The sequence below is a fragment of the Vulpes lagopus genome, chromosome 4 (genome assembly GCF_018345385.1).
Source record: "Vulpes lagopus strain Blue_001 chromosome 4, ASM1834538v1, whole genome shotgun sequence".
Lineage (NCBI taxonomy): Eukaryota > Metazoa > Chordata > Mammalia > Carnivora > Canidae > Vulpes > Vulpes lagopus.
Genome location: NC_054827.1, coordinates 15,216,819 through 15,243,917, shown reverse-complemented (window position 1 = coordinate 15,243,917; position 27,099 = coordinate 15,216,819). Strand labels below are relative to the sequence as shown.

Sequence of the window (27,099 nt, the reverse complement as noted above, 5' to 3'; positions counted from 1 at the left end):
AAGATGCCCTTCTTCAGGTGAATGGATAAGTACACTGGGGTCCATCCAGACAATGGAACATTACTCAGCATTAAAAAGAATGAGCTATTAAGCTATGAAAAGGCATTAAGGAAACTCAAAGATAGGTTACTAAGTGAAAGAAGCCAATCTGACAAGGCCACATACAGTGTGATACCAACTATAGGATGTTCAGGAAAAGCCAAAAACTATGGAGACACTTAAAAGGTCAGGGGCTCTGAGGGATAGGAGAGAGAGGGAAAAAAAGGCAGAGCACAGAGGATTCTTAGGCAGTGAACATAGTGTAATGGTGGAGACACGTCATCATTAGACAATTGACCAAACACGCAGAATGTAGAACACCAAGAATGAGCCCTACTGTCAACTATGACTTGGGACAGCAGTGGTGAATCAGGCTGGGTTCACAGATCATCATAAATGTACCACCGCAGTGTGGGATGTAGTTAGTGGGCACGACTGTGCATGTGTGGGGATGGGGATATATGGGAAATCTCTGTACTTTCAGTTTTGCTGTAAGCCTAAAACTTTTCTAAGAAATAATATTTAGTAATTTAAAAAATCCTCTTATTCAACTCATTTAATGTGTCTATTAATTTCTAAATTCCTTCCTCAACGCTCTCCTCTTTTGTGAACTCTGCATTTCACTTCTGCATCTCCCTTACGCATGCACAGCCCACGCTGCCATTTGGAGGGGAAGACTATGAGCACAGAGCCAAGTATGTAAGACACTTCATGAACAAGTACAGTAATGAACGCAAGGGAATTGATCTCAAAGAGAAAATGGAAGCTGGGGTACCCTGGGTTAGGCGTGGATTTATTTATTTCCTTAATAAGTACCAGTCTTTGGCTGCTTTATTGAAAAGTTCCAGCTGCTGTTGTCTTGTCACACTTCAAATTTTTTTGGAATCATTTCCAAGACCTGGTGGCCAGTAGTTGCATAATGAGGTCGCAGAATTCCTGGACACCTTCAATGGCCAAGTGAAGATGTTTTTAAAGGTTACAGGTGAGTATGCGCCAAACATAAACTTGGGGGTCCACAGGGAGAGAGAGCGGGTGTGGTGCCTAGAGGTGTCTAGGATCTGTCCTACTCCGGAAAGAAATCTGCCAGAGAATATCCGCCTCTGTGGGTTGTTGAAGCAAGACTGAGGCTCCTATAGAACTAGTCGATCCACTGACATTTGAAATCGAGATGAAAAGTTTATATAGTTGCTTTGGATCGGCCTTCCAGGTGCAATCTTCCGTCATCTCAAGCTGACATTTCAAGCGTCCTCATTCTCCTTCTGACTACCTGGGGCAGCAGCCAGAGGCATGCACAGGGGTTGGGGACAAGAACTTGGAATTCTTGGAAAAAGATTTTATTTAAGTCATTCATGAGAGACGCAGGCAGAGGGAGAAGCGGGCTCCGATGTGGGACTGGATCCCAGGACGCCGGGATCACGACCAGGGCCACAGGCAGACGCTCAACCAGTGAGCCCCCCGGGTGCCCCAGGAACTTGGAATTTATAAATTGGATAACTTCTTTCTATTTTTAATTGAAAGGTAGTTGACATACACGGATGTGAAGGGCAGCGTTCAAGAAATATCAGGATAAAAGGAGCTCTTGGGGGGAACATCATGGAAATCCTGGCTGGCCCCTGCAGTCCGTGGGGTGGGGGCGGGCGCGGGGGGAGCTGGGGAGCACGGCTTCTGTCCCCCGATGGTGCGGATGGTGCCACACCGGTCGGCCACAGGGCCTTGGCTCCTCCCTCCGCCTGGGGCTGCCCGCGCTCCCGGCGGCGCGGTGCGAACAGCTCCCGCACGGGGGCGCTGTGGGTACGGGCTTGCCGGCACGGCCCCGGGGGGGGGGGGGGGGGGGGGGGGTGGGCCGGAGGCGGCAGGTGTCCGCGGGCGGGCCGGGCTGCAGGTGCGGGGTCTCCGCCAGGTGTCCGCGCGCAGGCGGGCCGAGGCTGCAGGTGCGGGGTCCCGCCGGGGCTGCAGGTGCAGGGGTCCCGCAAGGGCTACAAGGTGCGGGGTCCCCGCCAGGGCTACAGGTGCGGGGTCCCCGCGGGGGCTGCAGGTGCGCGGTCCCGCCGGGGCTACAGGTGCGCGGTCCCCGCCGGGGTTGCAGGTACGGGGTCCCCGCCGGGGCTACAGGTGCGCGGTCCCCGCCGGGGCTACAGGTGCGCGGTCCCCGCCGGGGCTGCAGGTGCGGGGTCCCCGCCAGGTGTCGCGGGCGGGCCGGGGTTGCAGGTGCAGGGTCCCCGCTGGGGCTGCAGGTGCGGGGTCCCGCCGGGGCTACAGGTGCGCGGTCCCCGCCGGGGTTGCAGGTACGGGGTCCCCGCCGGGGCTACAGGTGCGCGGTCCCCGCCGGGGCTACAGGTGCGCGGTCCCCGCCGGGGCTGCAGGTGCGAGGTCCCCGCCGGGGTTGCAGGTGCGGGGTCCCCGCCGGGGCTGCAGGTGCAGGGGTCCCGCAAGGGCTACAAGGTGCGGGGTCCCCGCCGGGGCTACAGGTGCGGGGTCCCCGCGGGGGCTGCAGGTGCGCGGTCCCCGCCGGAGCTGCAGGTGCGGGGTCCCCGCCAGGTGTCCGCGGGCGGGCCGGGGTTGCAGGTGCAGGGTCCCCGCTGGGGCTGCAGGTGCGGGGGTCCCGCCGGGGCTGCAGGTGCGCGGTCTCCGCCGGGGCTGCAGGTGCAGGGGTCCCGCCGGGGCTGCAGGTGCGCGGTCCCCGCCGGGGTTGCAGGTGCGGGGTCCCCGCCAGGGCTACAGGTGCAGGGGTCCCGCCGGGGCTGCAGGTGCGCGGTCCCCGCCAGGTGTCCGCGGGCGGGCCGGGGTTGCAGGTGCAGGGTCCCCGCTGGGGCTGCAGGTGCGGGGGTCCCGCCGGGGCTGCAGGTGCGCGGTCTCTGCCGGGGCTGCAGGTGCAGGGGTCCCGCCGGGGCTGCAGGTGCGGGGTCCCCGCCGGGGCGGCGCGGAGGAGCGCTCGCCAGCGGGCGGGCGCGGGGGCGCGGGCAGGCCCCGCGGAGCCCTGAGCGGGGGCGGAGGAGGGGGGCGCGGCGCTGCGCTCCGAGGGCGCGATGGCCGGGCCGTGGGGCGCGCCGGGCGGGCCCCCCAAGGGCAACGGCAGCGCGCTGCTCAACGCCTCTCAGCGGGCGGCGGGCGGCGGGGAGGGCGCCGCGGGGCCGCGCCCCCCGTGGGTGGCCTGCACGCTCGCCGTGGTCCTCATCTTCACCATCGTGGTGGACGTCCTGGGCAGCCTCCTGGTCATCCTGTCCGTGTATCGGAACAAGAAGCTGAGGAACGCAGGTAGGGGCTCCCGGGGCCGGGCAGCCCCCCACGGTCACCCGACGGCCCCCCCCGCCCCCGTTCCCGGGCAGAACGCGGCCCCCTCCCCCGCTGTCAGTTAGCTTTTGCTAAAGTGAATTCTTTATTTAAAAAACCCGAGGACTTTGAGCGCTTTTTCCCAAGAGAGAGAGAGACAGAAGCCCGTCACTTTGCTTTTCCTTTAACTTGCTGTCCTTGGAGGGTTCCCCCCCTTCTCTTCTTCCTCCCCACCCCCAGCCCCCCACAATGAGACAGGGGGTCTCAAGTCCCTTAAGGACCGAACACTTTGCCAGAGTCAGTTTCTCTTTTTAGGGGAAAAACCCCACTGTACAGTGATCAGCTTCTGAGGTTTATTGGATTGAGAGACATCAGATACAGGTGGCAGAAAGTTCCTCAAGAAGGCCTTCCAGAACACTTGACGGGATGAGCACTGGGTGTTTTTCTGTATGTTGGTAAATTGAACACCAATAAAAATTAATTAAAAAAAAAAGAAGGCCTTCCAGATTGGGGCGCCTGGGGGGCTCAGTGGTTGAGCATCTGCCTTTGGCTCAGGTCCCGGGATCGAGTCCCAGTCGGGCCCCCTGCAGGTAGCCTGCTTCTCCCTCTGCCTGTGTCTCTGCCTCTCTCTCTCTCTCTCTCTCATGAATAAATAAATAAAATCTGAAAAAAAAGTCCTTCCAAATCAGATTAATGAATTTATCAATGGCTTGGCTTGACATATAATTTGTCTTCCCTTGCTTTGTTAAAATAGGAGAAAAAAAATAAGGCTGTGAAATGAGCTTTCCTTTAGTTTTGTTGTCAGGAAAGTTTTCAGTTTTTAGACTGCTTAAAAAGACTCCCAGGGCTCCCACACATGATTGTTATTCCTTCAAGCTAAATAGGTTTCCATTTTAAAAATAGAAATATTGCAGTAAAGAGTATATTTACATATAATATACTACTAGAGGGGATTTTGTGTTCGAGTTAAACTTGCTTTATCCTCCAAGCAATGAGTTGAAATTGGTTTATCTTTGGTGGGAGACCGGGGATGATTTTCCATAGGACATGGGATGTTCAGATCCTCAAGAGATGATGAGGTGCCGAGTTCTTTATTTAGAAGCTGACATTTTGGAGGTGGGGGCAGAGAGAAGGAACCATGCACTTGTACCTCTGTCAAAAGTAGTATTTTTGTTCTAATAAAATAGTTGATCAATGCTGTGATTTCCTTTAGCTCTCTCCTGGGAGGGCCCTCCTTTTCACTATAATACTTGGAATAGGGAGTCGTTTAAGAATTAACTTGATTATTGCCTGATAACACGAACTGAATAACCTTATTTCACATGCGATTGGCTTAAACTAGAGAAGTTCTGCCTTCAAGAGGCTTTTGAAGAAACATAGGCAGGAAGCTCCTTGACACAGTCTGTGTGATGAGCTTTTGAATCTGACACCAAAAGCTACAAAAGCAAAAATAAAGAAGTGGGACTACATCAAACTAAGAAGTTTCTGCACAGGAAAGGAAACCATCAACAAAATGAAAAGGCAACCTGCTGGATGGGAGGATATGTTTGCAAATCATATTTGATAAGGAGCTAATATTTAAAATTGACACAGAAGTTATACACCTCAGTTGCAAAAAAAATTATTTAAAAATGGGCAGAAGATCAGAATAGACTGTTTTTTGAAAGAGAGAGAGAGAGAAAGAGAGAGAGAGTGTGCACTCGAAAGGGGGGAGAGGTGGTGGGAGAGGGAGAGAGAATCCTTAAACAGAGTGCAGAGGACTCGGGACTCAATCCCTGAGATCAGGACCCAAGTCTAAATCAAAAGTTGCTCAGTCAACCAACTGAGCCACCCAGGAGCCCTTGAATAGAATTTTTTTTTTTTTTTAAAGAAGACATCCAGGTGGCCAATGGGTGCGTGACAAGATGCTCAACATCTCTCATCATCAGGAAAATGCAAATCAAAACCCACCTCACACCCATCAGATTGCTATTATCAACAAGAAGTCACAGTTTTGGTGAGGATGTGGAGAAAAGGGAACTCTATGCTGGAATGCAAACTGGTGCAGCCACTGTGGAACAATATGGAGGTTCCTCAAAAAATTAAAGATAGGACTACCATATGATCCAGCAATTCCACTTCGAGGCATTTATTCAAAAAAACCAAAAATATACCTGCACCCCCATGTTCATTGTAGCATTGCTTACAATGCCCAAGATACAGAGACAGCCTAATGTCCATCAACAGGTGAATGAAGAAAAAACATATATACACATACACACACAAAGTGCAATATATGTATATATACACATATATACATACATATATAATACATATATACACATATATAATATATATATATGAAAGAAATCTTGCCATTTGTGACAACATGGATAGACCTTGAGGGCATTAAACTTAAGTGAAATAAATCAGAGAAAGACCAATACTATATGATCTCTCTTAATGTGGGATCTAACAACAACACCAACAAAAACCCCTGCAAAAACCCAAGCTCATAGATACACATTGATGGTTGCCAGGGCTGGGGGTAGGGGTGGGAGGATGAAAGAAACGAGTGAGTTGTTTTGCTTTTGGTTTAGTTTAAGTAAATTGGGTGAAAAAAAGAAAAAGAGGGTATGAGAAAACACAGTGCTGTGAGCATGGTTTAAGAATTATCTGTCTTGGGGTGCCTGGCTGGCTCAGTTGGAGCATGTGACTCTTGATCTTGGGGTTGTAGGTTTGAGCCCCATGCTGAGTGTAGAGACTACTTAAAAATAAAATCTTAAAAGAAAAAAAAAAGAATTATCTTTTTTATCCCCAGGAGCAAAGCTGTGGGGGAAGCCTGCTTTCTCATTATGGCTGATTTCTTGCCAGTCCCTTCTATCTCTGGGGTCTGGGAGTGCTGGCTCTGCTTATGACAGGTTAATCTGCTTTGCAATCTCTTTGTTGCATTACTGATTATTTTAATTCCTTGGACCAGGGTTTGATAATAGGACTTTTGCTGTGACCTGTCCAATGCATTTCTTTGTTCCCCTGTACAAACAAAGAGGCTTCTTCCCTTCTAGCAATAAAAGCAGTTTCCTGTGGGCCAGATACAGTTCTGAAAGCTGTTAACTGAATTTTTTGGGAAGCCCAGCGGTGGGATGCCACTGCTAGCCTCTTCGCAAAGGAGGGACTGAGGACACTGATTGGTCGTGCATACTCTAAGAGGTAGAGCAGGGAATAAAATTCACAGTTTGCCCCTAGAGCCCATTCTGCTTTGTTAGTAGCAGCAGCTCCAGCACTTGGGAAGTTTGGATCTTGCAGGAACTTCCATTTAAAAAAATATCCACATGCCTGAAATAATTCTACTGCTTCTGTTTTATGAAAAAGAATTGTAAGAAGTGCACCTTCCAAACTACTTTGTATTTTGTATTCCGTTCATGTGCTAAGCAATTTTTTAGTAGGGAAATCTATAAAATACATTTCTGTAGCTAACGGAGAGACCTGTAGTGAGCTTTAATTTGTGAAGCTTTTGAACTTTCATATTTGTGGAATTGGGCTTTTTATTCAGATGTACCACTGTTGCGATTCAAACCATTTGAGGCTCCCTAGGATAGGTGGTAATTTGAAACAGATAGAAGTAGCTTATTCCAAGGAGTTTTTGGGGATGCTTATCAAAAGTTCTTATGATTGGTCACTTTTTCCCTTCCAATTAAATTTTTGTGCTGGTATTAGGGATAAAAGATGCAAAGACGAGAATAGAAGAAATGACAAAGAAATAAGAATGCTAAGTAAGGCATCTAAGCTTTGAACTTTCTTTTGGAAATCTAGTATAATGGCAGGATTATTTATCCCCCTGCCCTGCCTCAAAAGAGCATATTGACATTTGACTTCCCAGAGAAAAAATTCAAAATGCTTAACACCCGTGTCTCAGGGACACTAGTCAATAAGAGCAGACACAGGCATCAAACGCCCATCAGGCTCTTAGGTGCTGGCCGAATGTCTGCTCTCTCCCGTCCACATTTTGATTCTAGAATTGATACTACTGTATTTGCTCCTTCTGAGTAAATTTCATTGCATAATAATGGGAAGATTCCTGCACTGGAACAGTGCGATTAATATCTTTGCTCTCTGCTCTGTGATCTGAGAAGTCGGTTATCCAAGCCTCTATTTTCCATATTTGTCAAATACAGAAAATACCTATTTTCTTAGCCTCACACATGTGGGAAAGGATACTTTGCATATGGAAAATAGCGCATGCTTTGAAAAGGACAAAGTAGGTGATGCTATGTGCTTTATCTAGGTATACCTAACAAAAGTGTTTTAAAAACAACTTCAATTTTTTAAAAAACAGATTTATTTATTTAGAGAGAGAGCCAGAGTGTATGGGAGGAGGGGCAGAGGGAGAGGGAGAGAGAATCTCTCCTGAGCACAGAGCCTGAAGCAGAGCATGACATGGAGCTCGATCCCAGGACCCTGAAATTATGACCTGACCCAAACTCAAGAGTCAGATGCTTAACTGACTGAGCCACCCAGGTGCTCCAAAACAACTTCTTTTGTTGTTGAAATCTGTTAAAAACCATTGAACTGTAGACTTATAATTTGTGTGTTTTTCTCTATGTACATTATGCTTAAGTAAGGTTTCACTAAAAAAAAAATAAATAAGCAAGAGTCCAATAATATCTTGCCTATTCAAAATTCACTTATCTGGCCATCTAACCTATCTAGAATACAGCCAATAAATGGAAATAAGCAAAAATAATAACAGGCTTTCTCCTATAGCTGATTTGTTTTTAGAGAACTGTACAACAGTGAGGCTAGTAGCATCCAGGTTTTAAGCCATAAACTAGGGGGATGACTGACACATTTAGAGGAACAGCACATGTGGCCAACAGCATTGGTTGAAATAGATTCACTAAAAGTAGGTCTGAGAAATTAAACAATACAACCTTTGGGGGGCAAGTTGTTAAGAAGCAAATAGCTCTGCTCACCATTAATTGCTCCTGAAAACAGCATAGCCCAATGATGTATTTCTTAATTATGATCCTGAGCATTCAAGGAAAGGTCCAACCCCATATGGTGTGTTCTGTTTCTGAAGATAGGGCCACCATAATATTTTAGAGAGATACTTAGCTGAGGTAGTTTATTATTATTTTTAAATCTGGTACATGGGGGGATTCCTGGGTGGCTCAGTGGTTTAGCACCTGCCTTTGGCCCAGGGAGTAGTCCTGGAGACCTGGGATTGAGTCCCACATCAGGCTCCCTGCATGGAGCCTGTTTCTCCCTCTGTCTCTCTCTCTGTCTCTCTCTCTCTCTCTCTCTCTCTCTCTCTCTCTCTCTCTCTCTGTCTCTATCTCTCATGAATAAATAAAGTCTTTTTTAAAAAAATCTGGTACATGGTGGGGTAAACTCTCAGTATTGTAAGAAATAAAATGACATAAAAAGTTCCCCAGAATGACTGTAAGACTGGAGCATCCACGCTGTGTTACATGCTTGAGTGTAACTCTTGTTCCATGCCAGAGTGCTTGCACTTGCTTCTCTCAGGCCTACACAGTGTTATCTCTATCCATCCTGCATTTCTACTTAGAGAAGCTGCAATGAGTATGGAGGGAACATGGACTTAGGGCTTCAGAGATCTGAGTTTAGACCTGGGATGGCCCAGGGCTGTTTTTAAGCTGCTTAGTCTCAGGCATGCGTGCCAGCTTAAAAAAGACTGTTTTTAAATCGAGGCATAACACACACAGTAAAGTGTACAAAACATAAATACACAGGCTAATGTATTTTTCCTTATGTATACACACATGAACATCACTTTTGAGAAATGAAATGAGGGTGTTGATAGATGGAAGCATTATTATTCGCAACTTGAACTAGAATTTATGCCAAATCTAAGTACTGGAACCACCAATGTCAATTTTTCTCTTTTACTATTGGCAAGCAGATAGTTGTCTGTACTGGGTTTGGCTCTTTCTTTTTTTGTAGCCATTGCTCAGATAACGAAGGCTGAGGCTCACTGCCTTCTCATGACCTGTGGCCATGCTCACATCAGGTCACTAGTACTCCAGGCTAGGTCCCATTGAATGTGTCCATAGCTACCTTGACTGAGCCCTTGGCCATTCTGTTCACTGTATCCCGGCCTTCATCTTCTCTTTGCTCTCTTTCCTTCTCTTCCTTTGCCTTCTCTTTTTTCTTCCCTTCTGTTTCTTACTTCCCGCTCTTCAGTGCCTTTTAATCACCATCATTAGTTTTGATCTCTTAGTAGAGGTCACATGTGTATCTGGTTCCTAATTGTATCTGTTGTGCGTCAGCAAAAAAGATAGTCTTGAACTTATAAACATATTATATTTCAGAAATTCACTGATAAATGTCTTAAAAGAATATATGATATGATATTTTGGCTTCTGTGCTGGCCCACAAAATCATTCAAACCACAATATACTGAAGTAATTCTCAGAATTGCTGGGTCATCTGACATTGATGAGCTCCCAAGAGGAAGCTGCCTTGTTCTAAGTTCTGACCGCCTTGGGATCCTGTGAGAATGGGGAGGAGTGGTGTGGAAGGGAGAGATGGAAGCTTCCTTTCCTAACTTAGAAATGTCAGGACAGAGGTCAGGGGCAAGGCATGATGAAAGAGGTGGGTTTAGCAACAGAGATGAGGGAGAAACAAGTATAAGTGTCTGCATGTGCTCACAGTCGAGTGCTCTTGTGTTAGGGACAAACATTATCAGGTCCTACAGGAAAGTGTGGGAGGAGCTTGGGAAGAGAATGGATCCAGAAACTGGACTCCAGGTCTTCCTTACTGAATGGATTTATAATTGAAGATAAGTCATCATCTCCCTGGACTGTTTTTGCATCAGTAAAATGATGGGGTTGAATAATATCTGTGAGTCCTTTTTGATTCTGGTATCCTTTTGTTCACACAATTATTAAACTCACAATGAAGCTGGAGATTGGATTGCAATGAAACCGACTAGCAATAAGAACTATGGGTACATTAACACAGACACAGCCAGTGATGACAGACATCACAGACCGAGGAAACGGTGTCCTCATGAAAGCGTGCCTCCCTTGTCCTAAACCCTCTGGGTCACTTGTCTCATATCTTCTGGAGAAAAAGACCTCTACATGACATCTGTTTTCCCTGTTTTATTTCCCAAGAAATGTACACAAATTTTAGAAATTTCCCATCTTGTTCTTCCTTCTGGGAAGAGAATGAAGTAACCAACTACTCAGAAACAACGGGTTGTCCTCTGTGACTTAGGCAGGTTCTTGTGTGTTTGGGTAGGAAGAGCTTGGGGACACACTTATGATGAGCTGACTGTGGTGTGTGTGAGTGAACAGTCCTCCTGCAATCAGATAGGCTCTTCTAGGCCAGCAGTGACCCCTTCAACATGTAACCACTCAGGAGAAGAGCATAAATTGGCAGCCAGCCTGACTATTCAGTTTGTGGCAACACACATCTAAAGAACAGGGGGTTCACATGAGTGAGCACATCACTCTCACTTAGGTGTTCAAAAGTGGATGGAAGATAAATCCTTCATCACATTATGAAACAAAGAATCAGACAATGTCTCTTGCAAAATCAATTTAGGATGTCTCTATTGTCCTAAAGGTGACTAGTTACATGATATACTGGTGATTTCAACACCAGTGCTCTGTGCGATTGTTAAAGCCAAAAACATAAAACAAAATAAAATATCTGTGTATGAACCAATTGCCCAAATCCCAAAAGAAAAAGAAAATACATTTTGGACAATACTATTGAGTCATTTTATCCTTTCAGAAATCTTTCTTTATAAAGATTCAGTTTGGATCCTATAGTCTCTTCTTACTGTAAGTGATGCTTTCCTGTGATTCACTTAATATCCATGGACACCAGATATAAGGGAAACATTTGTAACAAAAGTCTAGCTTCTGAGACATGGGCAATTAGAACAGATAGACAGTATTCATCAACAATCTGCTCTGGTGTCTTAATTGAAAATCTTAACTTTTTGTGATAAAACTTCAGTCTTTTTTAAATTGTTCTGGTCCTTAACTGATTTTGTAAAACTTGCTGATCATCTTTTGATGACCAATGACGTTTAAATTATGAGCATTTTATAGCACCTTTTCAAGCTAACTCCAATTATGAAAGCAATATAGTTTTTCAGTCCTACAATTTTATTTTTAAAATTTATTTATTTGCACTTGGAACATTTTTCCAAGCTTGAGAAAATTAAAGTAGGAAGTTGGTGAAATCATAGTTTGTGGTTTACTTTTCAGACAGCTATTTTGATCTGATTTCTGTAGATGAAGTAGAAAAAAAACTTCTTGTTTAGAATATATAGCGCTTTGTATTTATGCACATAGAGTAAGTCTCAGTTTTCAAAGTACTTACCCACATTTTGTTTTATTTGTCCTTATAAAATCTCCTTGGGTAGATAAAAAAAAAAACTAAAGCCCCCAAATTCACAGATAAATGATCACTATTTCTTATTCCAGCACACAACCCAGTGTGAAAGTGGAAGGAGCACAGGGATTAAAATCAGAAGACCCAGGCTGAGTCTTGTATATCTGCAATACCTTTATTTGTACTAAGTGTTGGATCTAGTTACTCAGTCTCTCTGAGTCTTGGTTTTGCCATCTGTCCAGCGGGGTTCTTTCCTCACAGGGTTGCTAGGAGGATGGATTTAGATTCTGTTCATCCATCCACCTGTCCTTCTACCAATTACTTTGAAGTTGTAAAATACTACAGAAATCATGGTATTATTATGTTATTCTTAGTATATGTTCTATAATTAGTATTTTTAATGTTATCTTTATTTTTTAAGTAAGTGGACGATATGAACAAGAAGAAGTGAAATCAGTCAGAAACTAAACATTTGAGATCTAATTCTCTTTTGCAGTATTATGGAAATTACACAAATTCTCTTATGTCACCATTTTTCCTTTCATAATAGACATTTTCTCTCCACAGCAAGTAGGATTCAGATTCTGCTGTTTCAATATCTAGCCTTTAAGTGGCTGATTATCTAAATATCCAAGCTGTTCTCTAATTTAAAATGAATCAGCTATGGAAGCTACAATAACTTCCTTAGACAAGTATGTTACTATTTAAAAATTATGACCTACCTGTATGTACAGACCTAGAAAATGATTTCAAGCTTATAAAATCAATGTATAATGTAATCCTCAATCTGATAGAGCTCTTGTTGGTACTGTTGATGTTTTCCTCTTATTACTCTTCATGAGATTTGCAATTATTGATTCAAGGGAATTTTTTATTTTTAGACATTTTATTGATTTTTCCCCTTGCATTCTTAGCCACTGTTTAGTTTCATGACTTTTTTTTTCTGTTTCTGGTCTGTGTAGTATATTATTAGAGAACTCTAAATTTTATCCAAATTTGCCAAAGTAATCCTCAGAATTTGCCTGGAAACCTTAGGACAGTGGATTAGGACTCCTATACTTCATTAATTTGGGCATCTACATGATTACATTTGGATCTGATCTTTGGTTCCACCAGCTATTTATCTTATAAGTATCAATTTCTAGCGTTAACTTAATCACAGGTAAGATGGAGCTTATTTTTGCTAGCTTTCACAATCATTTTTCTCTTGGCAATCCTGAAAGTTAACCAAAGATAAAATGTCCTAAATTAAACCTCCTGCATTTAGTTCTTACTAACATTTATGGCTCTGTTTTCAAAAATATCTGCTTTGAAGAATATCTGAAAATATCTGAATTAAAAATAATTCCATTTAAAATTGCACCAGAAAGAATAAATGCTTAGGAATAAACATAATCAAGGAGATGAATGATCTGTACTTCAAAAACTATAAAATACTAATGAAAAAAATGAAGATGACATGAAAAAATGGAAATATATCCCATGCTCATGGACTGGAAGAATTCATACTGTTAAGATCTCCATATAACCCGAAGTAATCTACAAATTTAATGCATCCTTATTAAACACCATAGTACTTTCAAAAGGACCAGAATATAACCCTACAATTTGTATGGAACCACAACAGGTCATGAAAAGCCAAAGCAATCTTGAGAAAGAGAACAAAGCTGGAGTTATCACAATCCTAGGTTTCAATATATATAGGGGTGATAATCAAAACAGTAGGTACTAACACAAAAATAGACACATAGGTAAATGGAACAGAATAGAGACCTCAGAAATAATCCCACATTTATATGATCAGTTAATTTATGGCAAAGGAGGCAAGAATATACAGTGGAGAAAAAACCAGTCTCTTCAATAAATGGTGCTGTGAAAACTTGGAAGCTACATGCAAAAGAATGAAACTGGACCACTTTCTTACACCATACACAAAAATAAACTCAAAATGGACTAAAGACCTACATGTGAGACCTGAAACCATAAAAATATGAGAAGAGAACACAGGCAGTCATTTCTCTGATGTTGGCCATTGTAACATTTTCTAGGAATGTCTCCTCAGGCAAAGGAAAGAAAAGCAAAAATGAACTATTGGGACCACATCAAAATAAAAAGTTTTTGCACAGAGAAGGAAACCATCAACAAAGCTTGAAGTCAACCTACCAAATGGGAGAAGTCATTTGCAGATGATACATCTGAAAAGGAGTTAACATCCAAAACATAGAAAGAATTTATACAACTCAACATCAAAAAAAATCTGAATAAAAAATGGACAGAAGATCTGAACATTTTTCCAAAGGAGCCATCCAGATGGCCAATAGACACATGAGAAGATGCTCAACATCACTAATCATCAGGGAAATGAAGATCAAAACCACAATGAGATAGCACCTTATACCTGTTAAAATGGCTATTATTAAAAAGAAGAAATAAAAAGTGTGGCTGAGGATGTAGAGAAAAGGGAATCCTTGTTGCACTGTTGGTGGGAACGTAAATTGGTGCAGCCACTATGGAAAGCAGTATGGAGGTTCTTTAAAATATTAAAAACAGAATTATCATACAATCTCGCAATTCCATTTCTGGAATATTTATCCAAAGGAAAAACACCAGCCTGGAAAGATTATACGCCCTAGATACATTGCAGCATTATTCCTAACAGCTTAGATAGGGAAACAATGTCAAGTGTCCACTGACAAATGCATGGATAAAGAATGTGTAGTGTGTCTGGATATATATATATTCTGTATATATATATGCACACACATACACATGTAGGCGTGCACACACACATATACATGTATACACACACATATATGCACACACACAAAAACACACAGAGTGCAATATTAATCACAAAAGAGAATGAGATCTTGCCATTTGCAACAACATGAGTGGATCGAGGGGATAATACACTTAAGTGAAAAAAGTTAAAGACAAATACCATATGATTTCACTTAATGTGGAATCTAAAAAAAACCAAAACCAAAACCAAATAAAAACAAAACAGAAAAAGGCCCATAAATATAGAGAACTGGTGGTTTGTCAGTGAGAAGGGAGGTGGGGTGATGGGCAAAAAGGGTAGGGGGAGTGGGAGGCACAGTGGTCCAGTTTGGATTGAATACATCACGGGAATGAGAGGTACAGCACGGAGAGTGTAGTCAATGGTGTTGTAATAGTGTGAGGGGACCGATGGGAGCTACACTTGTGAGCACAGCACCACATACACAGCTGTTGAGTCACTATGTTGTAAAGCAGAAACTAACGTAACATTCTGTGTCAACTATACTTCCATTGAAAAAAATACCTGTTTTAAGAAATATCTGCTTTGGAAGTCATTTATATTTCTGTAGAGTCTCTGGACCTTGTTCTGCTCATTCTTTATTAGTATCCTTGAGAAATGATAATTGGAATATTTGAGGTGAATACTAACGTCTTTATAAGGTGGTTTGAATTTCCTCCCTTTTCCTAAGGAGTTTTAAGTTGCCTGGATGACAGAACTGCCCTATTTTCTAAAAAGGAAATACACACACTGTCAGGATTTTCTATGCTACCAGAGGCAATTAACTGCTTTTATTATTTTTTAAAGATTTATGTATTTATCGACAGAGAGAGAGAGAGAGAGAGAGAGAGAGAGAGAGAGAGAGAGCAAACAAGCAGACGGGAAGGGGGAGGGGGAGATGAAGAAAGAATTTCAAGCAGACTCCTGAGTGTGGAGCCCAACACAGTGCTCTATCCCAGGAACCTGAGATCATGACCTGAGCTGAAATCAAGAGTCAGATGCTCTATCGATGGAGTCACTCAGGTACCCCAATTAATTGCTTTTAGAGAAGTAGTTGTTCATGCTCAGAACTCTGCATGGTATCACCAGAATCATGCCCTCTCTGAAAGTGGCTAAAGATGCTTCCTCAATCAGCATCCTAAGTTTCTCACCTTTCTCACTTGGCTAGCTTCGCTAACCAAATTGACCTGGTATGTGATGACGCTATGTGACATCTCAAGAACTTTCAGTGAAATTCAGTGATGCTGCAATTGGGGAATAAAATGATGGATTTTCTGGCTGAGATGCTCTAAGATTTATTCTTCTACAGAGCTATCCACTTTTGGCAATGACACTGAAGGCTTTAGTCTTAGAAAAAGGGACAAGTAAAAGAAAAACAAATCTTGGTGCTGAATATTATTCAGGCTACTTAGGTTGGATTTGAGTGGTGGAGCTTCTGGCTTGAAAGGATGCTTACCCGCTCTGATATTGGAGTGCTTTTGGAGCTTACTGGATTGAATATTCATTTAAATAAATATTTATTGCATACCTACAATATGAGAAGGAATATAAATTGTCAGCAAATTCTTGCTGGTTTGTCAGATCCAAGACAGCGTGTGAAACTTGTGTGCAACGTGGATCTTCCTTTCAAAGAGATTACTTTCAATCAAGGCACTTAAAATTCTTTTATTTTCAAATAAAAATAAGATGAGGCATACAAAGAAACATGTTTATAAGTGCAAAATTTTTTCAAGAGAAATCTAAAGGTGGTTGGTAGATGGGAGCTGAATCCTGAAGTACTCATGCTTTAGAAGATACTTCCTAACTGACAGATGGTAACTAAGCTCATCATGGAGAGCATTTTGTGATATACATGAATGGTGAGCCATACGCTCTGCACCTGAAACTAATAAAATATTGTATGTCCACTATACTTCAATTAAAATTTTAAAATAATTAAAAAAATTAAAATAATGAAAGGGAGCCTGGGTGACTCAGTTGGTCATGTGTCTGCCTTTAGCTCAGGTCATGATCCCAGGGTCCTGGGATGGAGCCCCTGCATTGGAGTTCCTGCTCCACGGGGAGCCTGCTTCTCCCTCTCCTCTTTCCCTCCCCACTGCTTATATGCTCTCTAGTGCACACTCTCTCTCAAATAAATAAATAAATAAATAAATAAATAAATAAATAAAATCATATCTTTAAAAAAATACTTTAAAAAGTTATTTGTAGTGTAGCTAAAACTCAAATTAAAACTACACAAATAGGGATCCCTGGGTGGCGCAGCGGTTTGGCGCCTGCCTTTGGCCCAGGGCGCGATCCTGGGATCGAATCCCACATCGGGCTCCCGGCGCATGGAGCCTGCTTCTCCCTCCGCCTGTGTCTCTGCCTCTCTCTTTCTCTCTGTATGACTATCATAAATAAATAAAATTAAAAAAAAAAAACTACACAAATAAAAGATGTTAGTATTAACATCAGGATGAAAGAATAGGTAATAAATAGGGAAATATTTAGAGAGAGCTACTTAACACATGGGGTATAATCAAGGAAAGAACTTCAAAATAATTATTAATAATGGAGACAAAGCATAGCTATTTGCAAATAATCCATTGGCTCCATATCTTTTGAAGAAGGTAATACAGCCTGGAAAAATACCTGTCAGTGAAGGTTTGAGAACCAGTCTACTAACTTAAATTTTAAAACATTTAGTTTAAAACATTAGTTATTAAATGGAAGATGATAAATGTTATAATCATTAACTAGTATTTCCTCTTTTATGATTTTAACACATTTCAAAATACAAAACTCTCTTCTTATGTGATCTTGAAAAGGATAATGTGCTTTTATCCTTCATGCATTCCTTTTTTTTTTTTTTTTTTTTAATGCCTGTTGGATGTCTCCTCTGTGCCAGCTTTAGGATAATTTTGGAGCTTGGGACAGAGGGCTGTGGCAAGACAAATGCTATTCCAGCTAATTCACCCTTATTTTAATATTTGGCTTAAATTTTCATTTTTACTTTTTAAAAACGTAGTTATTTATTTCAGAGAGAGGAAAGAACAAGCATGAGCATGGGGAGGGGCAGAGGGACAAGCAGACTCCCCACCTAGCAGAGAGCTCGACCCCGGGCTCCATCCCAGGACCCTGGGATCATGACCTGAGCCAAAGGCAGACGCTTAACCGACTGAGCCACCCAGGTGCCCCTTTCCACATTAGTTTTTTGAAAAGTCTGTTTATAAAACAGGTTATATTATATATATACAGTTGTTCTACACACATATATAGTTGTTTTATACACAACACTTTATATATGAAACATTCCTTATCTGTGGAAAATTAGTTCTATTATAGATTCAATTTGGGGGGATGATGTGTTCCCTTTGAAGAATGTAGGCTCTGGAACCAAATGATCCGGTATGAAATTCTGGCTCTGCCATCCAATGGATGTGACCTTGGGCAAATTACTTGTTTAATTTCCTCACTTTCAAATTTAGGACAATATTAACGCTGTGAGGATTATGGGATTGCTAAACTTAAAGTTTCATTGTGCTTTAAATATAACACTCTGGGAAACAAAATAAATTCTTTGTTATTCAGTACTTGGGTAGAATTAAGATTGGTGAATATATTTTTATTTCTAAGGCAGAGTACAATGTTTAACCTTTAGTATTTACATTCTAAATTCCTAAAAATAGAGTCAAATTTTGAATCTCTAAAATGAACTTTATGAGAATCTTAATTTATACTTTTGTAGTGTTGACTTTTATTTCATTTCTTCTCCCATTTAACTTTAGTGTATAAACAGGACAATACTATGATTGTACCTCTTTAAATAATGACAGTAATTGTGTTTCGGAATTTAGCGATTTAGAGCTCTTGTCTGATTAAATAGAAATATCACTGGATGCCATTAATTTGCTTATATAAGCTGAGATTTCAACAAGTTCTCCAAGATTAAGGAAAGTGTATAAGGAAATAAAGACTACTATCTCAAAATAGAGTTAACATAGTTTTTTCTTTAAAGATTTTATTTATTTGACAGAGAGCAAGCAAGAGAGTGAGCATGAGTGGGGTAGGAGGGGCAGAGGAAGAGGGAGCAGCAGATTCTCTCATACACATATATATATATACATGTTATATAATATGTAATATATATAACCTATAAAATTTAGATGTAATATATACAATGTATAATAATATAAGATGCTATATTATCACATTATATATATTATATAATCATATAAAGTATATAATAATATAATAAAGTATATTGTTACATTAGTATAATTAATAGAATTCCATATATATTATAATGTATACATGATATATTACATATATATATAGAATATACATATTTATATACACACACACGCACACTGCTTCTTTATCCATTCATCAATTGATGGACACTTAGGCTCTTTCATATCTTGGTTATTGTAAATAATGTTGCTATAAACATAAGGGTGTGTGTATTCCTTTGAATTAGTGTCTTTGTTTTGGGAGTAATTCCCAGTAGTACAATTGCTGGATCGTAGGGTAATTCTATTTTTAATTTTTGAGGAAATACTATCTATCTATCTATCTATCTATCTATCTATCTATCTATCTATCTATCTATCTATCTATCTATCTATCTATCTATCTATCTATCTATCTATCTATCTATCTATCTATCTATCTATCTATCTATCTATCTATCTATCTATCTATCTATCTATCTATCTATCTATCTATCTATCTATCTATCTATCTATCTATCTATCTATCTATCTATCTATCTATCTATCTATCTATCTATCTATCTATCTATCTATCTATCTATCTATCTATCTATCTATCTATCTATCTATCTATCTATCACTTACTACATTTATTATGAAGAATTGAGTCACTTGGCTATGGAGGCTGAGAAGTTCCCCCATCTACCATGTGCAGTTTAGAGAGCCAGGAAGGCTGGTGCAGTTCTGGTCTGAGTCCAAAGACCTGAGGACCAGGAGCACCTATGGTGTCAGTCCCAGTCCACGTAGTGAGACAGAGAGAGTGAGTTCCCCTTTCCTTCAACTTTTTTGTCTTATTCTAGCCTTTAATGGATTGGATAATGCCCACCCACACTGAGGAAGACATGGATTTTATCTAGCCTAATCAAATGCTAATTTCCTCTGGAAACACACTCACAGACACACCTAGAAATAATGTTTAACCAGCTCTCTGAGCATCCCATGACGTGGTCATGTTGACACACAAAACTAACCATCATAAGCCTAAAGTCCACAGAGAAGGCAGCTGAGAATAAGAGATGGATGCCAAGAGGGAAAGCAAGGAGAGCCTTGGAGGAAGGGATGGGACCAGGAGGATGACTGAACTACTAGTCAGTCTTCTCACTTTCCCCAAGGGCAGGGGGGAGCTCAGAGAAGGAGAAAGGACTGCACGCTGTACCCCCACCATCACTGCAGCCAGCAGATAGGAATCAAAGAGCCAGAGAGAGCCCACTGCGGTACCTTGCGGGGGGGGGGGGGGGGCGGGGTAACATTTATTATAGAATTGAGTCACTTGGCTATGGAGGCTGAGAAGTCCAAAGTAGCCAGATGACAGTCTCAACTTCTAGTTTAAGGAAACCACTATTCTGTCTCTTGGTGGAATAGCCCTCTCTTGGGAACCAAGACTTTAGAACAACAGAACCTAAAGTTGTGGGGACATGAAGCAAATGTTTTGCTAGGGTGTCACTAGAATAATTATGAGAGAGAAATGACCATTACCACCCTTGATTTTCTGATCTATGAATTCAGTCACTGATTTGGAACACACACTATACCTGGGCGACATTACCCTAGGCCCATTCAGCTGCTCCTGAAACTAAACCTTCATAAGCCATTCTACCACAATGTCTTGTTTCATTTGCTATAAATTGAGTTCCTCAGTCAGAAGCAATGCTTTTATCATAAAGACAAAGGCATCTTGCAGCTCTATGAATGTCAGATTGGTGAATAATTAAGGTCCGGAAAGGCAAATCCATATCCAGAATATGCTTCTATTCCACTGAGAACAAAGAACTCTCCCTTTGATGATGGAAATGGTCCAATGTAATCATCTGACCACCACTGTCTGGCTGATATTCCTGAGGACTGGTGCCATATCAGTGTTGGTCTTTGTTGTTGACAGGTTGGGCATTCAGTAGGACAGCAGTGGCTAAAACCAGATCATTTTCATGAGTTCTATGTTGCCGGGCCCATTAGCAACTTCTATTTCTGGTGCATGATAACGTTGTGAGCTTACTGGTCAGGGACAGTGTAGGCTGAAGAAACATTAATGTCCACAGGTTATGTCATCAAGATCCTCTCCTGAAAAAACAAACCAAACCAAAACAAGAACAGGTCTTCTTCTGCTGAGGTTGCTTGAGCCAGATTTTGTCTATGCCACTTCTCTTCAATGCTGTGAGTGCCAACTTTATGATTTAGTGGGTCAGACAATACACTGTCCATAAGGGATCTTTCCAATCACACTTTGTCACCTAATAGTCTGTTGTCAAGTTTTCAGAAGCTGCTAAGCCTGAAAGTAGCAAGTTAAAAACTGTTTCTCAAAAAACTAGAATTCTAGTCTGCAAAGGGATGTAGCAATCCTCAGGGTCTGTAGTTACAAGTCACTCATATGTGTGCTTCTGCTAAAGGAGCCTTATATGCTCCACATCTACCACAAACAATCCTAACACCATGGATTCAGATGAGTCAAATGGCAAAACAGCTTCAGAGTCTTTTCTTGTTCTGGGCTCCACTCAAAACTGCCTGCTTTTTGGGTTAGTTGGCAAATGGAATGGGGTAGCATGTCAAAATTAGGTGTGTGTCTGTGTGTGTATTTAGTGGTAGGAGGGTGATGCGCCAATTTATTCTTCACCTTGGAAGGCGAATACAGGTGATAATTTTTAAAAAATATTTTTGTTTATTTATTCATGAGAGATATACACACAGAGAGAGAGAGAGAGGCAGAGACATAGGCAGAAGGAGAAGCAGGCTCCATGCAAGGAGCCAGATGTGGGACTCGATTCCTGAACTGGGATCACACCCTGAGGTAAAGGCAAACAGATGTTCGACCGCTGAGCCACCCAGGCGTCCCGAGTACAGGTGATAACTTAAGTAACTTTTTTTTTTTTTTTTTGCCACTGCATGCCATGAACTACCGATGTCCCCTTTACTACTGGACATATATATATAAGATTTTTAGTATCTTTAAATCTAATGTTATTAGAGAAGCAATTCCAGGAAACCCAGAACCATTACAGAGAAACCCTCCTTAAGGACTGATACCAAATTCTGTATCAGTCAGGGTTCAATCAGTCTGAGAACAAAATCAGTTGAGCAATTATGAGAGGTGATTAAACAATCCAGTTGAAACTGTTGCTTCTGTGTCTGGTGCTAGGGCCTTGTATGAGTCAGGAGTCTTCAGAGAAACAGGAGGAATAGAATATATTTATATTCTAGTAATATATTAGTATATATCCTATTTAGGAAATGGCATGTTCCATATGTAGCAGTATGTGTATGTGTATATATATATATATATATAAATTGAATATATTTAGAGAGAATAATAGAATATATTCTGTTAGTATGTTAGTATATATTCTGTTCAGAGAGTATTATATTCTATTAGTATATTAATATATCTATTTTTTATTAAAGATTTATTTATTTATTCAGAGAGAGCGAGAGAGAGGCAGAGACACAGGCAGAGGGAGAAGCAGGCTCTATGCAGGGAGCCTGATGTGGGACTCGATCCCGGGTCTCCAGGATCACACCCCGGGCCGAAGGGGTAATATATCTATATTAATTAATATATTATATATTAATTATATATTATAATTATATATTAATTATATTATGCATATATGTATATATATAATATTACGTGTATATATAATTATATATTATATAATATATCGATTATATTAATATTATCTATTATCTATCTATCTATCTATCACTTACTACATTTATTATGAAGAATTGAGTCACTTGGCTATGGAGGCTGAGAAGTTCCCCCATCTACCATGTGCAGTTTAGATCTGAGTCCAAAGACCTGAGGACCAGGAGCACCTATGGTGTCAGTCCCAGTCCACGTAGTGAGACAGAGAGAGTGAGTTCCCCTTTCCTTCAACTTTTTTGTCTTATTCTAGCCTTTAATGGATTGGATAATGCCCACCCACACTGAGGAAGACATGGATTTTATCTAGCCTAATCAAATGCTAATTTCCTCTGGAAACACACTCACAGACACACCTAGAAATAATGTTTAACCAGCTCTCTGAGCATCCCATGACGTGGTCATGTTGACACACAAAACTAACCATCATAAGCCTAAAGTCCACAGAGAAGGCAGCTGAGAATAAGAGATGGATGCCAAGAGGGAAAGCAAGGAGAGCCTTGGAGGAAGGGATGGGACCCAGGAGGATGAACTGAACTCCTGTCAGTCTCTCACTTTCCCCAAGGCAGGGGGGGAGCTCAGAGAAGGAGAAGGAGCTGCACGCTGTACCCCCACCATCACTGCAGGCCAGCAGATAGGAATCAAAGAGCCAGAGAGAGTCACTGCGGTACCTTCAGAGCGCAGAGCACACTTTCACCTCTTACATCTCATGCAGATTGTCTCTGGTCGGGGAACATGACCCTGGAACCCTGCATTCCAATGTCCTTTCAGCTTAGTCCATGCAGTGTAAATCCACTCTACATTTTGCTTAAAGATATCAGTATTCCAGGTCTTAATGGAGGGGGAGAAAGAGGTCTCAGATGGGCACTGTCCTCATGGAGTTAAGAGCTTGAGGTGTGGAAAGACGGTGAGAAGAGAAATACTTGTAAACAGAGAAGCAGTGGCACCTTGCTTTGGCCAGTGGCAGAGGGAAGTCCCAGGACAAGTTCTGAATGAAGCAGTTGAGACAAGACAGCTTTTCAGCTGTCTAGTAACCGCTTTTATTCATACCCGTGCCATATTTCACTTACAGTTTAAGGTTTTGTTCACCAAAATGAATGTTTGCTCAGCATCTTATAGTTTGCCTGTCTTTACTCAGTGTGAGCCGCTCAGCTGTTTCTTCTTGTTACCAGTGTAGCCTTGTTACCAGTATACCTCCAACTGCTTTTCCCTTCCCCTCATTCTGGTTCTAAGATGCTTTTTTAGAATTATGCCTGAAGAGGCTCTAAGCCAGGGCCTGCCTGGCCAGAGGTCCCAATATCCAACCCTTACTTATTTCTGGCCACGGGAACTTTCTTAGGGAAATGCACTGAGCGATATTAACAAATAAACAGCGTTGTTGCAGTCTTGCATTAATTGTATGACTTCATCCAACTTAACCCCATATTTCTGTTTTCATCATCTCTAAAAAGTAGGAATTATCCTGTGTGATCACGAATATTCCTCTCAATCTTAACATCTTATGCATCTATAATTCCTCTGCAGTAAGGACGGGAAGTAAATCCAACAGATAAGGAATTGCTAGCCATTAACTGAAATTATTTTAAATTTCAGAATGTATTGCTGTGCTGTTTGAATGGAGTGTTGGATGTCCATAAAAATGCATAGATTGCTATCTGGGGGTACATAGAGCTGATATGGAAGAGATGATCTTATAATATATATATAATCATGATAATTTAATTCATTCCTCCTCTTCCGCACCACATATACACTCTACGTACACCTAGCAAATGTGATAAATCTTCCAGCTGAGCTACCTGATAGCCACACTTGCATAGGGTCTATAGCTTAACATTTTTTTCTTGAAACACTTGTAAAAGGGGATTAGTTCAAGTAAAAGTAAACTAATGATTTAATTAATTTAATGACTGAACAAAAAAAAAAGCAGCATAATTGCCATAAACTAAATGGAGTAGAGGATTAAATCTATGAAAGAAATCTATGACAGTATTTATGATCTTATTTTTAAGCACTTTAAAAATAAATCTATTTATGTCAGTTTGTCATCATGACATTCTGGGTAAAAATGGACTGCTTCAATGACAATCTGTAGCTGAATTTCATATATTATACATATTTTTAAAGTATTATACATTTTGAGTTAAAAATTCATTAAACAAGCCCACTTTGGAATTTAAATATTTCATTGGTGATTGAAATTGTTCTGTGGGGAAAAATAAATTTGTTTTTATTGCTTTAATTTGGCCTTGTGTAACCAGTCTTCAAATAAATTGTTTTTACAACAATTTATCTGAAATTCCTACCTAAATGACAAAACCTTGCCTTTTTTTAGCCACAGCTGCTATTTTATTTCACTTCTTTACAATTTTTGGAGGGCTGTAGAATAAAATTAATCAGATAGGGACCTCAAGTACAAAGGTTGTTTTATTGCAGATTTTGGGAGGTGACAATTTAATAACTGCCATCAAACATTTGAGCAAAAGTCACAACTGGGTACTACTATACAAGATCTTATTACAAAGAGGACATATTCTTAGGGTATTATAGTATAGAAATATAGGGAAATTAAGTTTATAAATAAATACAATAAAAGATGAAATATATGGTCACTCTGTCTGGAATATTCCTAACCACTTCTTTCCAGCTCATTCCATTCCTTGCTGCTTCTTTTTCTGCACATACTCTTATTATTCTTCCTTCTCTTTTAATTTTGTTTTTCTAAGCTTGAGAATCATAGGATCCCTGGTCTGTTCATTCCTGTTTATCCAGCTTATTTGATACACTTAATAAGGTTTTGTTGAATGAAATTTATTACAGTTTAATCTAACTGAAGTGGAATAAAGTGATTTAGAAGCCCATGAAAGAGGAAGGTCGTCCATGTCGTTGGGCAAATAAGAAAGGCTTGGGGCATTTCCATTTAAGATGGATTTGGGAAAGTGGGTAGCATTTTAAAAATTAGAGAGAGGAGCCATTCAAGGCAGAAGGAATAGTAAGAAACAAAGGCAAATGAGCTACAAAAGTAAAGAACATAGTTGCGGAGTATCTTACAAAATTCAACTAGAGTTTTTGTTTTTATACTTTCAAATGTAATAACACATAGAAAATATTTAGGTTTAATTTTTATACCTTAAGTTCTTTATGAAATCTAGAAGTATTTCTACCTTTTCCTTTGGACTGAGATGAGAGCGTTGTAGAATACCAACAACATTAATTGAGCACTTATCATATGATAGATACTGCTCAGCACTTGACATGGATTCCCTCAATCTGTCCTCATCAAAGCCTTATGAAGAGGCTACTATCATTATCCTCATCTTGTAGAAGAGGAAATAGACACTTGGTGAGATTATATAACTTGTCCCAGTTAGACAACTAGGAAGGGGTGAAGTCAATATTTTAACTCAGAAAGTTGATGAAAGAACCTTTTTTTCTTTTAACTTGTACTATGGTTCAAGGATTCACTGCTCTCCAAGGACAGCAACCAAAATCGTTTGAAAAACAAGAGTTGTGAACATGGAATATGCCTTGTTTTAGGCATATTGTGGGATTTTGTGAACAGTGGAATTGATTTGATGAGGCCAACAGTGGACTTGCTTCCTGATAAAAATGGCTTCCATTTCAGTTATAATATGGCAGTAGCTTTGATGCCAGGTTAACTAAGTTGCAGAAATAGCTCTTAAAAAAACAAAACAGCGGGATGAGCACTGGGTGTTATTCTGTATGTTGGCAAATTGAACACCAATAAAAAATAAATTTATTATTAAAAAATAAAAATAAATAAAAGTAAAAAAACAAAACAAACAAAAACAAAACAAAACAAAAAAACAAAACTGAAAGAAAACCAAAGAAATCCCTATAAAACTGGTGATAACCTGTGCTTTCTAAACCTTTCTCCTTTAGGAAATATATTTGTGGTGAGCCTTGCAGTTGCAGACCTGGTGGTGGCTGTTTATCCATACCCCCTGGTGCTGACATCTATATTTAACAATGGATGGAATCTGGGCTATCTGCACTGCCAAATCAGTGGCTTCGTGATGGGCCTGAGTGTCATCGGCTCCATATTCAATATCACTGGAATTGCCATTAACCGCTATTGCTACATCTGCCACAGTCTCAAGTATGACAAGCTGTACAGTAACAAGAATTCCCTCTGCTACGTGTTCCTGATATGGATGCTGACGCTGGTGGCAGTCATGCCCAACTTGCGCACTGGAACCCTGCAATATGACCCAAGGATCTACTCCTGCACATTCGCACAGTCTATCAGTTCAGCATACACGATAGCTGTAGTGGTTTTCCATTTCATAGTTCCTATGACCATAGTCGTCTTCTGTTACCTGAGAATATGGATCCTGGTTCTTCAGGTCAGACGGAGGGTGAAACCTGACAGTAAACCCAAAATGAAACCACAGGACTTCAGGAATTTTGTCACCATGTTTGTGGTTTTTGTACTTTTTGCCATTTGCTGGGCTCCTCTAAATTTTATTGGTCTCGCTGTGGCTTCAAACCCTGACAGCGTGGGACCCAGGATCCCAGAGTGGCTATTTGTGGCCAGTTACTATATGGCATATTTCAACAGCTGTCTCAATGCAATTATATATGGACTACTGAATCAAAATTTCAGAAAGGAATACAGAAGGATTATAGTCTCACTGTGTACAGCCAGAATGTTCTTTGTGGATAGTTCTAATGATGTAGCACATAGGGTTAACTGCAAACCCTCTCCATTAATGGCCAACAATAACCTAATAAAAGTGGACTCTGTTTAA

At 41.0% G+C, this 27,099-nt stretch overlaps 1 protein-coding gene across 1 annotated transcript; it reads left to right on the top strand.

Moving 5' to 3' along the window:
* The first annotated feature begins 3,065 nt into the window (after positions 1–3,065).
* On the top strand, positions 3,066–27,099 carry MTNR1A (melatonin receptor 1A). Its single transcript, XM_041751282.1, has 2 exons — positions 3,066–3,294; positions 26,231–27,099. The coding sequence occupies exons 1-2, from the start codon at positions 3,066–3,068 to the stop codon at positions 27,097–27,099; spliced, it is 1,098 nt and encodes a 365-aa protein (XP_041607216.1).